Source organism: Engraulis encrasicolus, chromosome 17 (assembly GCF_034702125.1).
Source record: "Engraulis encrasicolus isolate BLACKSEA-1 chromosome 17, IST_EnEncr_1.0, whole genome shotgun sequence".
Lineage (NCBI taxonomy): Eukaryota > Metazoa > Chordata > Actinopteri > Clupeiformes > Engraulidae > Engraulis > Engraulis encrasicolus.
The window spans coordinates 18,336,462-18,354,164 of record NC_085873.1 but is presented as its reverse complement, the minus strand read 5'-3'; the positions used below and the strand labels follow the sequence as shown (position 1 = coordinate 18,354,164).

The following is a 17,703-nucleotide window of genomic DNA, read 5'->3' as shown; positions in this document are numbered from 1 at the left end:
AGGGTCTGTGTATATAATGCATGTGCTTCTATGACATTTAGTATATCTGTGCCAAATGAAATTGTGTGCTTAAGCATGTTTGTGCATGTGTGCACTGTGTGTCTCCAAGATACCGTGTGAATATGCCTGTGTGTGAGAGTGTATGTGCGTGTGTGTGTGTGTATGTGTTTCCATGTGTATGCTCTCTGCACGTGCTGCTGCATGGGCCGCTCAAAGGAGCTGAGGGAGACATGGACTGCTGGAGGGCAGCGCATGCCTAGAATTCCTCTGACAGTTAGGAGCGAGTGTTACTGTAACAGTAGTGACCGTTAAATGGTGAGGGTGAGAGAAGGAGGGAGAGAGAGAGAGAGAGAGAGAGAGAGAGAGAGAGAGAGAGAGAGAGAGAGAGAGAGAGAGAGAGAGAGAGAGAGAGAGAGAGAGAGAGAGAGAGAGAGAGAGAGAGAGAGATTATGTGTTCTAAGGTATGTCTTAAGCAGGGCTATAAATTCACTTTTTTCAACACCAGCTAATTTGGCTAGTAGACATTAATCTTACTGGCCAAACACACACTCATTAATGGGTCGAAGTGGCGAGTAAGCTGGTCTTTTCTATACTGAGGTGTGTTTTGGTGAGTGCCAGTGTGCGAGTATGTGTGTAATGGGTGTGTGGTACAGACTAGGTGTTCAAGGGCATGCCTAAGTATACACGTGTGAGTGAGTGTGCCAGGCTGTATTTGGAAAGGGAGTGCACATGTATCGTGTGTGTGTGTGTGTGTGTGTGTGTGTGGTGCGTGTGAGTGTGTGTGGTGCGTGTGTGTTCACAAGAATTAGGTGTGTTATTGAGCGAGTATAGATGTAAGAATTAATCTGTGTTTTATTGAGTGTGTATACATCTAGTCATGTGTGTGTACGTGTGTGTGCGCGTGTACCATGTTTCGCTGACTCACCGTGATGCCGTGTGGCGTGCTCACATGCATGTGAAGGCCGGGGCTGTTGTAGTAGGACATGCCCGCTCGCGTCAGGGTGGCAGGGGGAGTGAAGCCCACTGTGTGACTGGCATACGACAACCCTAGAGAGAGAGCGAGAGCGAGCAAGAGAGAGAGAGAGAGAGAGAGAGAGAGAGAGAGAGAGAGAGAGAGAGAGAGAACGAGAGAGAGTTAGTTTTCATATAAGTGCTTTGTGTTGTTCTGATCTCACATCTATATATCTATATATTTTCAATCACATCATAGGCAAATACGCATGAATATGCTGCTGAGAGCCGTCATAAATATGTTAAGCCTGTGCACGGTATAGGAGAGTGTCATTTAAGTGTCTTTAAGTTTTTTTTTTTTTTTTAAATCTTCACTTTTGCCGGAGCTTTTTTGAAGCTTCATTCATACAGGTAGGAAAAGGAACGGCATAAACGAAGGGAAAGGTCTACGTTTATCAAAATACCCCGGTATGCATAATCAGCCCCTTAGAAATGACAAAAGGGTAAGACTGCGTTACCGACACATAACATGGAATTTATTTACACTCACAAATGATCTTGATGACACACAAAAGAGTGGAGGTGCTGATGGAAGCGAAAGAGTGGAAATAAGAATGGAGAGCGGGGGGGTGGGGGTTAGATGGAAGAAAGATTGAGAGATTTCTTAAAAATTAAGGCCATCAAACTTCAGTACTTGGGTACGTCTATACTAATTCTTCCCTGCTGCAATGATAAGCATTTGAGGGCACACACTCACCACACAGATACTGACACTACCACATGCGTACATAGACACAGACAAACACACATACATGACTGGGCTGTTTCGAAAATGTGTTTGTGGCAAATTATATACAGTATGGTAGATAACTAAAGCAACAGAGGTAGGCCTAACAGGTGCTTGGAAAACAGGCTTCTGGTTTGGCTGGGCTCATTGCACATGACTTCCTTTCAGCTCGTTTGGCCTATTTGCTTAATATAATTGTTTGTGTGTGTGTGTGTGTGTGTGTGTGTGTGTGTGTGTGTGTGTGTGTGTGTGTGTGTGTGTGTGTGTGTGTGTGTGTGTGTGTGTGTCATGAACACCTCAGTTTCACAGCTGCTTGTGCCAAAGGATCACATAACACCCCCCAGCTGTGCATGTGATGACTACAGGTCTTTTGCTCGAGGGTTAGCTGCAGTAGAGACACATACACAGTAGACACAGTGGTGCGCTGTGCAGCTTGTGTTTTGACGGCAGCGAGAGGGGGAAAGGGGTGACATGTGAAAGGGGTGTTTGTGTGTGTGGGTGTGTGTGCTCAAGTGCATACAAAAACAGGAAGCTGAAACAAGAACACCACATGCCGTTCTGTAGCTGCTGTGGCTAAACGGCTGTGAGTGAAGGGCTGTGCATTGCGTACTGCCCCCACGTCACTTTACCCTTGAGGTAACCTTATAGCCTAGCACAGCAACAGCACGCCTATACAAAGCCAAAAGGCAGTGACTGGATATTTTCTTGGAGTTGAGTCCAGGCTCCCTTCAACACCCCAAGCTGAGGGCATCCCCAGGAGCCACCAGTTTGGCTTTAGGCTTCTACCTTGAGAAAAAGAAATGTTCTTCCTAAATTCAAATAGACAAAACTATAAGTCACATTTTTTCCCCCACACCTGTTGCTCACAGCTAAAACTGACCTGACATGTAACATGTAACGTGTACTGTTCAAACACATTATGCAGCATGATTGCATGAACTGTGGCATATATATATATATTTTTTAATTAAAGGGGTATGCCACTATTTTGGGGCTTAATACAGTTAAATTCGTTGGCCAGGGTTTATAAAGGTGGTAAAGTGACTTATTTTTCATGTTAAGCGTTGTCTTCAAAGAAGTTCAAAGAGGGAGTATGTAGCTAAGCTAGTGAAAGTCAATGGATCACTGTATCATGTAGCATGCTATACGGATCCATTGACTTTCACTAGCTTAGCGACATGCTCCCTCTTTTAACTCGTCTTAAAGCAAGACAACGGCTTACATGAAAAATAAGACACTTTACCACCTTTATAAACCCTGGCCAACGATTTTAAATGTATTAAGCCCCAAAATAGTGGCATACCCCTTTAATGAGAATAAATTATTATTCAATTTGTAAGGCCATTTGTTCTAATCAGTCCCTCCAGTTTTTCGCGATTCAGCGATCGCGTGGATTCATGCAAATTCAATGATATTCCACATAATTTCACGATGCCACGTAATTCCTGTAAAGCCGCATTTTTCCCGCAAATTTTACCCACACTATAGTGTGACACACTGTAGTGTGACAAGTGTTTTTCTACCGAGTGTAGTGTTTCTACAGCTTTTGACTGCTGGATACATCTGAACTTGCCTGCCTGGGACAGTGTTCACGCTAGAATTCTTACTGGTCGGACAAGTGGCCGGCTGCATTGCAGAATACCGGACATTTAGAATATCTAACGGAACCTCCCTCATATAGCCAAACACACACTCCCTAATGGGTCAAGGTGGCTAGTAAATTGGTCTTTTCTACCAGCAAAACTTAAATTTCACTAGCATTGGGCCAGTTGGCTGGTGTTAAAGAGCCAGCTGCTTGTATGCACGAGGAGCAAACGCGCGCTCTCTTTCACATACCCGAGAGCTCGAACGAACTGAAAGAAAAAAAGCAGCCAGCCAACGTGCTGCGCGCATAGGCATATCTGGCCAAGTTATCGACTGAAAACATTGTGTTTTATCAGCAAACCAGAAGAGGATTTCCCTACTCAAATTGGGTAACGATGTGATGACTGTAATGGTTGTGCAGTAACGGTAACAACGCTACTGAAATTTGAACTGTATTGCGTTGTGTTCCTGCGCTCTCAAGGGAATTGACACGTACGACGCGCTCTATGTGGGCGTGTGAGATACATCCACTAGCCATTTTGGCCGGTGATGAAAAAAGTGATAAAGCCCTGCATGCACTTTTACTGGGACTTCTCATGAGCATATCGTTCTCTGAAATGTTTAATTTGACCCTCAACTGTAGCCTAGCCTACTTGGAGATCCACCACCATTTTCAGCTGAGGTAAAAGTGAAAGTGATTTGATGCTGCGATGCTGCGCATGCCATCGCATTGGGTCCCAGGCTTGACTTCGCATCTGGACATGAAACGGTTTTGCAAGCGCAATGCCCTTTGTGTTTACTGATAAAATACAAAAAAAACCTGAATTGTTCCTCGACATCAGCCAGCGTGAGTCAAGTGATAGGGAAGCAACTTGATTGGGGAGAACGCCGTGGGGGACGAGAACGCAAGCAACACTATTGCGTGCTGTTTAGACTATGACACGTTCATTTACATAGGCTATTCATAACTATTCATACTATTCAGGCTATTCATAACTATTTTCGACTTTGTTCAGCTTCATATCACTGGTGTTTTGTGTAACATTCAGCATTTAAAATGAGCTAATATGATTTACTGATTAATTTTAGTCCTTTTTTGTCGGACATTTTGGCCGGTCACATTTTTTGCCGGTCATTCATGATGCAAAACGGCCAATGTCCGGCCACAGCCGGCTAACGTGAACCACCTGAATTACCCCCATGGCCAAATGTAACTTTTGTAAATGTAATTTGTGTTGGGATTTCTACAGAAAATTAAAAGGAAGTGTGTTTCTGAATCTCTCTCTCTTTTGTCTTAAGCCTGCTTAGACTGATTGTGGTTTTCAGTTACCAAAAAACCCCAGAAAGGGGCGCAACATCTTTGCAAAAAATGAGAAAATGCCGCCACAAAATCAGACATTTTGACCGCAAAAATCACAAAATCCCAGTGCAAAATCCTGGAGGGACTGTCTAATGGGCAAGTCTTGTATTCATTCCTATCAAGAAAGTAAATTAGCGTGCCATTTAAAGACAAGCACAGCACAACATGGATGCAGGTTATGCACTACATAAATGTGTTTTGGAGATCAAGACCACACTGTACAGGAGCATGCAGGACATCATTAGCCTCGAGGCGCCATCCTATGTACTCCACCCAAAGATTTTGGCTCCGCACATCGTCTGGCAAAAGCCTCGAGCTCGGTTCTCTCAGTGTTTAGCCAATCAGCAAACAGTTGAGAGTGATGACGCAGAACTCACCCGCGAGCTCCGTTACTGATTGGTTAAGGTAACTATATTCACACTTTCGTTTTGTTATTTGTTTGCTTTTGCGACGCTATATCGTAACAGGCATGCTAATAAAGCACAATATGGGGTTAAATTTGAGTTTGGAACTCCAATTAATTTAAATGATAGAGTAAGATCAGACCATCTACCACCCTCCACGGAGACAGATTCCTCATGGCTTTTGTGAAAGTGAAAGTGAAAGCCCATTGGGAAACTCCAACTCCCATTGTCATTGTGACACAGCACTCCACAGCACACAAGTGAACACTGCACACTGCACACAACGAAATTGCATTTATGCCTCACCCGTGCAAGGGGGCAGCCCTCAGTGGCGCCCCATGGGGAGCAGTGCGGTGGGACGGTACCATGCTCAGGGTACCTCAGTCATGGAGGAGGATGGGGGAGAGCACTGGTTGATTACTCCCCCCACCAACCTGGCGGGTCGGGAGTCGAACCGGCAACCTCTGGGATGCAAGTCTGACGCCCTAACCGCTCACCCATGACTGCCCATGACTTCACAGACTGATTGAAAGAGTCAACAGTCGGCTGTTCGCCCAGGCTAGGACATCATAGTCAGGACACCAAAACTGACATCGAACAGGATGCGGCAATGTTATGGTGCAAGCTGACAGTGACAACAACATATAAAAAGTATTCATATTTGACCACTGAAGATGTGATATATGTAACCCAGGTTAAAATAGACATTGGTAAATAAATAGTTAATAAATAGAATAAATAGCAGGAAGAATTTCATCATTTTAATAATTTACTTTTGTGATATTAAAAACGTCTAAAATAGATAAATAGTATTTAAAACATTATTTCATGGTTTTGGTAATTCATTTTATCATTGGTTGAAGTTGAAAGGTCATATCTATCAGCCAATCACGTTGCTGATAGTAGTTCTGTTCCGGAAGATTCTCGTCAGAATCGAGGAAGGCAGAACAGGTGAAGCCACGTTCGTGTGGAGCTCCAGTGATTGAAAGAAAAGAGATAAGTTTTCAAGAGTATTTGACGATTTATTTTCTGTTTGAAAGTGTTTTGTTTTACCTTCTGTCTATGTCGATAGACTGTGGTTTTGTTTGGAGTTATAATCTTTGAGTTCATGAGGAGAATCGTCGAAAGAAAGTTTGCTTTGAAGATCACGCATCCAGCGCGTGATCAACGACAGTAGATGGCGAGCCACCCGAGACCGGAGGAACCGTGAACTTTGCTTGTACATCGAAAGACACATCTCTTCTCCCATTCCGGGAGAGTGGACACCGGATTGAAAGGCTGACTGCTTCAGCGTTTTCCCCTTCTCCCTTCCCTGCGGAGAAACCATCAACAACCGCGGTAAGACTGTTGCAGTTTAAGCCGCTGTTGTTCTCCCCTCTGGATCACGTGCGCAGTGCGTGGACTGCTCCGCGCTGCTGTGTGTGAAAGGGAACGTCTCCCTTTCATCTGCTAAAGAACTGTTTAGCGCTAAAGGACTGATTTAATGGACAGTGATACAGTTTAACCATTTCATGTTTCATGTTTATGTACATATTATGAATGTGTTTATCTGTAAGGGATATTGAAACTGCATTTACTGGTGTTAACTTTTCCTGCTGGGTTTAGCGAGATGCCCTATGCTTTTTGGTTGTAGTAACCTACTGGTTAAAGGTAACACTAAATGCAATTGATTTAGTTATTGCTAAAATAGGCCTCAGTGATAACTATTACAGATGGATAATTAAAATAACTAGTTATACCAAATAACTAAACTAACCAGATAACAACTAAACTAGAATACTAATAAGAGCTTAACTGAGATAACTAAACTATTGAAACTAAATAAGTTGAGGTGAACTAAAATAGATTAAGAATACAGAATGGTTTTCTTACTTTAAAGGGTAACTGAGTAAAACTCAGATTCATCTTTGGATTCACTTTGCATTCTTATGCAAATGTTTTTCTATGTTATGTGTTTTGTATGTGTAATGTCTTGAAGGATCCAATTTCTTAATACTACTTTCTATTTCTATATTTGATAAAGCCGGCATCTAAACTTATATTCTGGTCTGTGGTGTTTTCCCTGTTTCTTGGTCAATTATTATTTTAACCAATTACTGCTCCTCCTACGAACCTAGTACTGGTCCACCCCATCCCTAACTATTCTTATTTCATACTTGTAGTGTGTGCTACATAAACTGTGGCGAGCCAGCCAGGAGTGGTTTTGCGTTAAAATAGCGAGAATTATTTATTAAAATAAACCTAATTTTGCACCCAGACCTTAACTAGACCAAGTCCGGCCAAAATGGAGATAGTTGATAGAGAGAACATTAAAGTGCCAAACTCAGTCATTATTAGCGGATTAACAGGAACAGAGCGAGATGATGAAGTCACTGACTTCTTGAAAACATATGGGCATATAGCGAGAGTTATTAAAATAGATGATCCTGACTCCCCCTACCACGAACATGCCATTGTAGAGTATGATAGTGGAGCTGCAGTCACTGACCTGGAACCCATACTTCCCTATAGCTATAAGAGCCCAAGTGAAGTCACCTTCTACATCAAAGCCCTGTCAAGTGAATACGTCCCCACTGTGACTGAGAGCGCCACCCAGAGTTTCCTGAGTGAACTGCAGAAAGTAGCAAGACTGAGTGGAAAATCCTATGAAGACATCCTGAATGAACAGCTAATGAAATTCAGTGAAACCGGAGCAGCTGTGAGCCCAGAGCCTGTGAATGAACATGACACCGAGTCATCCAACATGGAGGCTCAGAGCAAAGAACCACAAACAGCAGTGACCCAACCGCAACCAGCTGAACGTGTTTCTCTTGATAAGACAGAAGAGCAAGCTGAATCCCCTCAGAGCCCAACCAAGTCGATCATATTCAGTAATGTTAAAGAGAGTGAAGTTCCCCCAGCTGCCATGAGCTACGCTAACCCACCAGAGGTGCAACGAATGGTCGTCGAGCATGTGGTGAGGAGCGAAGCTCCAGTGTCATTGATGAACGCGTCATTCAGACTGAGACAATTCTCAGGCAAATCCCCTTGCCCGAATCATGAAACAGACTTTGACACATGGCGTAACAGCGTTGAACTCATTCTCAAGGATCCAGCTCTGTCTGACTTACAGCGCTCCAGGAAGATATTAGACAGCCTAGTGCCACCGGCAGCTAATGTGGTGAAGCCCTTAGGTCCAAATGCTTTGCCAGCTGCCTACCTCACTCTCTTAGAGTCTGCCTACGGGACAGTTGAGGATGGAGACGAGCTTTTTGCAGCATTCCTCAGCACGTTCCAAGACTCTGGAGAGAAACCCTCCCAGTATCTACACAGACTTCAGACACTCCTTGCCAAAGCACAGAAAAGAGGAGGCGTGTCTGCTGGTGAAGTTGATAAGCACCTACTACGTCAGTTCTGCCGTGGGTGCTGGGACAATGTGCTGATTGCTGACCTCCAGCTTGAACACAAGAGAGACAAACCCCCTCCATTCTCAGAGTTGCTGCTGCAGCTTCGTGTAGAAGAGGATAAACAAAGTGCAAAAGAGTCTCGCAAACAGAAGCATCTTGGTGTAGTGAAGCAGAAAGCCAACACACATCTGTTAGATGCAAGCTCTGCTGAAAGACCCCCAACAGCAGAGAACGATGTTGCAGAAATGAGAAAGCTAGTCTCTGAGCTGCAGAGTCAACTCACCCGATTAAAGACACAGAAAGCTGAGTCCAGTGAACCTTCCCCTGACGCTGTTGTCTCAGAACTAAAGAAACAAGTAGCCAAGCTCCAGAGTCAGCTCACTGACAGAAAAGCCCACGTACCACAAAAGACCCAGGCCAATGCACCAAAGCCAGGTGCAAAGCGCCAACCCAAGAACAAGCAGCCAAGTAGTCCCTCAGCTGTTAACCAAAGGCCTAACAGACCAAGGCCATGGTATTGCTTTCAGTGTGGTGAAGATGGGCATATTGCCACCGTGTGTCCAAATGAACCAGACCCACCATTAGTAGCCGCCAAGAAAGAACAGCTGAAAGAAAAACAGTCTCTCTGGGACAGCAGCCTCGTCCCAGCATTTAAACTGAATTCAGCCCTCGTTGTGGGACAAATGAGAGCTGACTGTCATGACAGTCCCACCTCTGACATTGGTTACAGACACTCAAGATCCAGTGATACAAGAATTCCAAAAGGATTGATTGGAGCCAAGTACACTGCTCATGTACTCATTGATGGACAGTCTTGTAACTGCCTACTTGACACAGGATCTCAAGTTACTACAGTGTCGCAATCGTTTTATGAGAGCAACCTCCCTCACTTGAAGATCCATCCTCTGAATGACCTGTTGGAAGTTGAGGCTGCGAACGGTCAAACTGTACCCTATTCAGGCTTCATTGAAATCAACATCACCTTCCCAAAGTCCTGCTTTGGATCTGAAATCTCAGTGTCCACACTTGCATTAGTTGTCCCGAACACAAGATCAAATACACAGTCCCAACTCCTGATAGGTACCAACACCTTGGACTTAGTGTATGAAAACACAGAGAACACAGATCTTCAAGCCCTTCCGTACGGGTACAGAGTTGTCCTGAAAGTAATGCAGCAGAGAAACAAGCAAAGAGCTGACAGTAATTTGGGACTAGTACAGCTACCAGGAAAGGAGCCGAAGGTCATCCCTGCTGGACAAAGCTGTGTCATCGAAGGACTCGCTCATGTCAACAGCCAAGCTCTAGACCGCTGGGTTGTGATCGAACCCCCTTCATCATCCCTGCCTGGAGGCCTGCTAGCCATAAGCTGTCTACTCACCTTACCCGACGATACACCTAGAAAACTGCCAGTTGTGCTGCGCAATGAGAGTAAGCATGACATCATCATACCAGCGAAGAGTGTCATAGCTGAAATTCATGCCCTGCAGGAAGTAGTCTCAAGCAAGCAAAGCCCTGCTAAGCCAGCACACTCCAGTCTCCCAAAGCCTCTGAACAGTGTAAAGCTGAACTTGAACTTCGATGGCTCTCCACTGCCAACTGAATGGAGAGAGAGAATAAAGAAGAAGCTGTGTGCTATGCCCGAAGTGTTCGCTCTACATGATTCAGACTTTGGTCGAACAGATAAAGTGAAGCATCAGATCAAGTTGAATGATGAAACTCCCTTCAAGCACCGACCTCGACCGATACGTCCGCAAGATCTGGACGCAGTCCGGAGACACCTTCAAGAGCTCAGTGAAGCAGGAGTAATCCGTGCGTCAGAGTCACCTTTCTCCTCGCCCATCGTGGTCGTTAGAAAGAAGAACGGAGATGTGAGGCTCTGCATCGATTACCGTAAGCTAAACCTCCAAACCATCAAGGACGCTTACGCGCTGCCTAACCTGGAGGAAGCCTTTTCTGCACTCACAGGCTCTAAATGGTTCTCCGTACTGGACCTGAAGTCCGGTTATTATCAGATCGAGGTAGAAGAAACCGACAAACCCAAAACAGCCTTCGTTTGTCCGTTGGGGTTCTGGGAGTTTAATAGGATGCCCCAGGGCGTTACTAACGCTCCCAGCACTTTCCAAAGGCTGATGGAGCGGTGCATGGGAGACATCAACCTCAAAGAAGTCCTTGTGTTCCTGGATGACCTGATAGTGTTCTCTGACACTATTGAAGAGCATGAGAAGCGCCTTCTTCATGTCCTGAACCGGTTGAAGGAGTACGGTTTGAAACTCTCCTTAGAGAAATGTAAATTCTTCCAAACGTCGGTCCGGTACTTAGGACATATAGTGTCAGAGAATGGTGTCGAGACCGACCCTGAGAAGATCGAGGCCTTGAAGACCTGGCCTACCCCAGTGAACCTGAAAGAGCTACGCTCATTTTTAGGATTTGCTGGATATTACAGGCGTTTTATCCAGAACTACTCCAAGATCATAAAGCCACTAAACGACCTCACTGCCGGGTACCCACCACTCAGAAAGACTGACAAGCAGAAAGAGACCAGTGGTGAGTACTTCAAGCCGAGAGAGCCGTTTGGAGAGAGATGGACAGATACCTGCCAGACCGCATTCGAGACAATCATTGACAAACTCACTACTGCCCCTGTGTTAGGATTCGCCAACCCCAAGCTGCCGTATGTGTTACACACAGACGCAAGTACAACTGGGCTAGGGGCAGTGCTCTACCAGGAGCAGGAGGGAGTCATGCGAGTCATCGCATATGCCAGCCGTGGACTGTCGAAGAGCGAATCCCGTTACCCAGCTCATAAACTGGAATTCCTCGCGCTGAAGTGGGCTGTGTCAGAGAAGTTCGCAGATTACCTGTATGGCGTCTCTTTTACAGTCGTTACAGACAGCAACCCCCTAACTTACCTGCTCACCACAGCTAAGTTGGACGCAACGAGTTATCGCTGGCTGTCTGCCCTTTCCAACTTCAATTTCCAGCTTCAGTACCGAGCAGGGAAACGGAACCTCGATGGCGATGGCCTCTCGCGACGTCGACATGCTGGACCGGTCAATGATCTAGTCTCTCAGAAAGAAGAAGAGCGAATTAGTCAATTCATTCACCAACACTTACCTGAGTCTGACGATTTCACTAGTGTCTCTGCCAAGACTGTTACTGCAATTTGTGAGAAGCATCTAGTCTGCACTCCTGTGAGAACCAACGAGAGAAGTTCCATCATCCCTCTTGTCACATCTCTTGCCATGACGGCTACAGCTATTCCTGAAAGCTTGGAGAGCTGCGATGGTTTTCCTGTCATTCCCAGCGTATCAGAGGAGGATTTGCGGGAGCAACAGAGAGCAGATCCTGCCATCTATGAAATCCTCCATCTGATGGACACTGGGGAGACGCCCTCTCCAGCTGTCAAGGAAGAGCTGCCCGACCTTCCCATCTACCTGCGAGAGATGAACAAGTTGGAGCTGAGAGATGACATCCTCTACAGGAGAAGGCAGATTGGCGATGAAACCCACTACCAAATAGTCTTACCTGAAAAGTACAGAGACATGGTCCTGACAAGCCTTCACGATGACATGGGTCATTTAGGTTTTGACCGAACCATTGACCTCACCAGATCCAGATTCTTCTGGCCAAGAATGATTAAAGATGTTGAGAAGAGAACCAAGAATTGTGACCGCTGTATACGTCGTAAAGCCCCGCCAGAGAAAGCAGCACCTTTGGTCAACATCATTGTTACCCGACCTCTGGAACTAGTCTGTATGGACTTCCTTTCCATTGAACCAGATCGGAGTAACACCAAAGATGTACTTGTCATAACAGATTACTTTACGAAATATGCAGTGGCAATCCCGACTCCGAATCAGAAAGCTCGTACAGTCGCTAAGTGCCTTTGGGAAAGCTTCATAGTCCACTATGGGTTTCCTGAAAAGTTGCACAGCGACCAGGGCCCAGACTTCGAGTCAAAGACAATTCAAGAACTCTGTGATCTTGCTGGCATACACAAAGTAAGAACAACACCCTATCATCCCAGGGGTAACCCTGTCGAAAGATTTAATCGTACACTCTTAAGCATGCTTGGTACACTCAAAGCTGAAGACAAAAACCACTGGCGAGACTTTGTAAAGCCTCTAGTGCACGCTTATAATTGCACTAAACATGACACGACCGGGTTCACGCCTTACGAACTTATGTTTGGGCGGCAGCCCCGGTTGCCCATTGACCTTGCCTTCAATGTTCCATTGAACCAGAGGGAACAGAAGTCTCACTCCCAGTATGTACGAAACCTGAAAACCCACCTTCAGGAGAGTTACCAACTTGCCAGGACAAATGCTGCCAAAGCAGCTGAAAGGAACAAAGTCAGGTTCGACAAACGTGTCACTGAATCTACCTTGGACGTAGGTGACCGAGTGCTTGTCAGAAATGTACGCCTAAGAGGAAAGCACAAGCTAGCGGACAAGTGGGAAGAAACTGTGCATGTCGTTGTGAGCCGGAAGGGTGATCTCCCAGTCTACTCCGTCAAGCCCGAGAACAAAGACGGTCCTCTCAGAACGCTGCACAGGGACCTTCTGCTACCCTGTGGGTTCCTGCCTGTTTCTAACGAAGAGCCCCCTCCTGTGCCTAAACCTCGAAGGCCAAGCACTCGTCAACGCCCAAACCCAGACACTGCCGAACCAGAGCCAGAGCCCTACTCTGATGAAGAGGATGACTTTGTCTATTCCTTTCAAGATCCAGTCATTACAACCACAAGGTCCACACAGGAATTCGTTGTGCCTGTGCCTCCCAGAGAAACGACCCGTCCTCCTGTTGCACTTACCTGTCCAGATCCCGCAGTTTCCTGCAATGCTCCAGAAGAACCGGGTCCATCCTCATCTGAAAGCTTACCTTCAGTGGAGACACAACACACACCTGAAGTGGAACCTGTGATCGTAAATGACCAACCTGAAAGAGAAACCTTACCTGAACCGACAGCAGACCAAGCTGTTGAGGAAACAGAACTTGAAGCAGTTATAACTGATGCTGGAAACTTACCTGAAATTCAGAATGACACAGAACCTGTTGAAAGACAAAACGATCAAGATGAAGAAAGCCAGACTGAACTGAGAAGATCTACAAGACAAAGAGATCCCCCCAGAAAACTGACATATCCCGAGCTAGGGAATCCCTTAGTGGCAATTGTTCAAAACTTACTACAAAGTTTAAGTACTGCCATCTCTAGTTCCCTGGTAGAACCTCATTTAACCCCTACATCTTCCAAAAGTAGACTAACCGTTTAATTTATGCAAAGGGACTTGCATAGATTTAAGAGGGGAGGGTGTAACCCAGGTTAAAATAGACATTGGTAAATAAATAGTTAATAAATAGAATAAATAGCAGGAAGAATTTCATCATTTTAATAATTTACTTTTGTGATATTAAAAACGTCTAAAATAGATAAATAGTATTTAAAACATTATTTCATGGTTTTGGTAATTCATTTTATCATTGGTTGAAGTTGAAAGGTCATATCTATCAGCCAATCACGTTGCTGATAGTAGTTCTGTTCCGGAAGATTCTCGTCAGAATCGAGGAAGGCAGAACAGGTGAAGCCACGTTCGTGTGGAGCTCCAGTGATTGAAAGAAAAGAGATAAGTTTTCAAGAGTATTTGACGATTTATTTTCTGTTTGAAAGTGTTTTGTTTTACCTTCTGTCTATGTCGATAGACTGTGGTTTTGTTTGGAGTTATAATCTTTGAGTTTTGAAGGAGAGTCGTCGAAAGAAAGTTTGCTTTGAAGATCACGCATCCAGCGCATGATCACTAACATTAGATGGCGAGCCACCCGAGACCGGAGGAACCGTGAACTTTGCTTGTACATCGAAAGACACATCTCTTCTCCCATTCCGGGAGAGTGGACACCGGATTGAAAGGCTGACTGCTTCAGCGTTTCCACTTTTCTTTTCCCTGCGGAGAAACCATCAACAACCGCGGTAAGACTGTTGCAGTTTAAGCCGCTGTTGTTCTCCCCTCTGGATCACGTGCGCAGTGCGTGGACTGCTCCGCGCTGCTGTGTGTGAAAGGGAACGTCTCCCTTTCACCTGCTAAAGAACTGTTTAGCGCTTAAGGACTGATTTAATGGACATTGATACAGTTAACTGTTTATGTTTCATGCTGATGTACATATTTTGAATGTGTTTAATAGTGAGGGATATTGAAATTGCATTTACTGGTGTTAACTTTTCCTTCTGGGCTTAGTGAGATGCCCTATGTTTTCTTGGTTGTAATAACCTATTGGTAAAGGGTAACACCAAATGCAATTGATTTAGTTATTACTAAAATAGGCCTCAGTGATAACAATTAAGATGAATAATTAGACAAAGAACTAGTTATACTAAATAACTAAAAGTAAGAGATAACAACTAAACTAGAATACTAAAAAGAGCTCAACTAAGATACTAAACTACTGAAACTAAATAAGTTGAGGTGAACTAAAAGAGATTAAGAATACAAAATGGTTTTCTTTACTTAAAGGGTAACTGAGTAAAACTCAGATTCATCTTTGATTCACTTTGCATTTATGCAAATGTTTTTCTATGTTATGTGTTTTGTATGTGTAATGTCTTGAAGGATCCAATTTCCTAATACTACTTTCTATTTCTATATTTGATAAAGCCGGCTGTGATGCCGCAGATTCTGTGCGCGTCATCACGGCTCCCTATGCGGGCGCCATTGGACATTTGAAACGCCATTCCCTCTTTAAAACTTTCATGTCCCTTGCCAATATTAATCATGGACTTCAGTAACTGCTACGTGAACGTTTATAACATGTTTGCAATGTGTTTCATGCCTTGTGGTCTAGCAAATGGGTGCACACATTAGTTAGAGTCACGAGTGCTTCATTCATATTCAAACACTTCACGCACGCATCCACACAGTCACAACGACACAAACAGCGAATTCGCTGCATGTGTCCTTTTGTGTAAATATGCTTATGGCAACAATGTTTCATCTTTAGTAATGCAACCGCTAGGTTTTAAAATGTCTAAGTGCATCAACAAATGTTTGCTTAGCGTTTAAAAAAAACTTACCAGCACTTCCTCATTACCGCATCTTCCTAAAAGATGCGCGTCAGTGTTTGCCAATGCTATATTCCCGAGTAGAGTTGCGAGTGCACATGGTTGCACCCTCGCGGTAATATTTCGGTGTTTAGAACACCAAATGACTGTGTTAATGTCTGTACATGTGTAGCATGTTTATTTAGAAGGCCTAATATGATTCATGTAGTAATGGTACCATTTTAACTGTTTAGATTTAATGATAATGTTATCCTGACGGCCGACACCCCTGTAACTTCTGTCGGCAATGGTTTAGTCCACTTGCGTGGTGCGTCAGGTAGCCCTGATAATGGGGAATATGCTCAGTAGTCGAGAGAGCTCCTTGGTGAACGGACGTGCGTCCTTATGCTCCATTACTCTGAAGTGTGAGTAACTTTGTTGACTTGAACAATATTGTGAGCCTGTGGCTATTTTGTTTATTTTCCCATTTTGTTATGTTGGCTTATCATAGCCCATTTATTTTTCCTGTAAATATTGTAAATAGACCAGATGTATATATTTTTCTACATTTAAGTTTAGTTTAGTTTTTTGTTTATTATTTTCCACGGGCTCACTGGATTTTCACTATAATGCACTTGGTGTCGCAAAATAAACGGCAAAAACACCATCTCTGCCTCCTGCTGGTTCACTGTGCCACTACTCCAAGACCCCTCGACAAACTACTTTTCAACATTTGGTGGCAGCGGTGTTTTCCAGTGTCAAGAGAGGGTGGCACCCCAAGATGTCTCAGCAGGCCAGACACCAACAAGCAGCAGTGAGGCCCAAGGCGCCGGCGGAGAAGCCAACAGTGGCCCAGACGGTGGAGGAAGATGACAAGGCGGTTCCCAGGCCCAAGTCAGCACCTCCTGATGACCGGACCTCAAGGTTGGAGATGACTCTTTTCTCCTTCATACAAGCTCAGCAAGAGCGAGAGAACCGCGAGGAACAGCGATGGAGGACGATGCAGCACCAATTCCAACAGCTCCAACACCTGGTGGGCACAGAACACCTCGACCACAGCCCGGTGAGGGGAGCTGAAAGCCGACCGCCAGAACCTAAACTGCTGGAGGATCACAGCTCAAGCCAAGATGAACTGCAATCAAGCCCAGCCAGCCATGAAGCGGAAGTTCCAGCACCACTGAGGGACCAGGCGGCAGAGCCCACTTCGGCAGAGGACCAGACGCCAAGACGGGATCAATCGCAAGCGCGACCACTCAGCCCTGTGTCCGAACCTTCCAGGCCGGTGAGTGCTACCCCTTCAGCCTATTACGATTGGACGCCGCCAAGAGCGCCTAAGATGACGCCATACACTGAAGATGAAGATATAGAGCATTACCTGACCACGTTTGAACGCCTTGCAATGGCAAACCAGTGGCCAAGGAGCAATTGGGCTGTGTACCTTGTCCCGCTTTTGACAGGGAAAGCCCGAGCAGCATATGTTGCTATGGACATTAAAGACACATTGGACTATGTCAAGGTTAAAATTGCCATACTCAACAAGTTCGAAATAGACCAAGACACGTACCGCCATAGGTTCCGGTCTATGACATTGAGGGATGGCGAAACTGCCAAGGAACTTCAAGCAAGATTAAGCGACCTCTACAGCAAATGGATCCGGCCAGAGGAGAAGACCAAGGCTGAGATAGGAGACGCCATCATCTTGGAGCAGTTCCTGAGAATGCTAAACCCAGAGCTACGAATATGGGTGAAGGAACGCAATCCCAAGACATCCAAGGAAGCTGCGGACCTGGCAGAGGCCTACGTCAGTGCTCGTCGACACAGAGGGACGTTCCAGCTCGGGGCCCATGACACCACAGGGAGAAGGGGCCAGCCACCACAACGAGACTCAGCGCGTCAGCCATCCGGTAAGTCTGTGGGTGGTGGTGGTGGTGGTCATGATTTTAGGAGGTCCTATAGTGCCCCTGTTAAGCCCAATACCCCTGTTAAGGCCAATACTTCTGCTAAGCCCCGCATAGTTTGTCACAACTGTGGTCAGCCTGACCACATTAAACCTCATTGCCCATTACTTGCTGTTTCCAATTCTAGCTTTTGCTACACACCTAGCAACATGGCTCACACACCCATACACACATCTAACACTTCTGATTGCTTTGTGCCAGTAAAAATCAAGGGACGTACATGGCAGGCTCTCATTGACACCGGCA

At 45.3% G+C, this 17,703-nt stretch overlaps 1 protein-coding gene across 1 annotated transcript in view; it reads right to left on the bottom strand.

The window, feature by feature from the left end:
- The window catches only part of ccdc6b (coiled-coil domain containing 6b), a 94,699-nt gene that overhangs the window by 6,868 nt on the left and 70,128 nt on the right, over window positions 1-17,703 (bottom strand). The window contains exon 8 of the mRNA XM_063221919.1: window positions 926-1,047. Within this exon, the coding sequence (XP_063077989.1) occupies window positions 926-1,047 (122 nt within the window). The remainder of the gene's footprint in view (window positions 1-925; window positions 1,048-17,703) is intronic.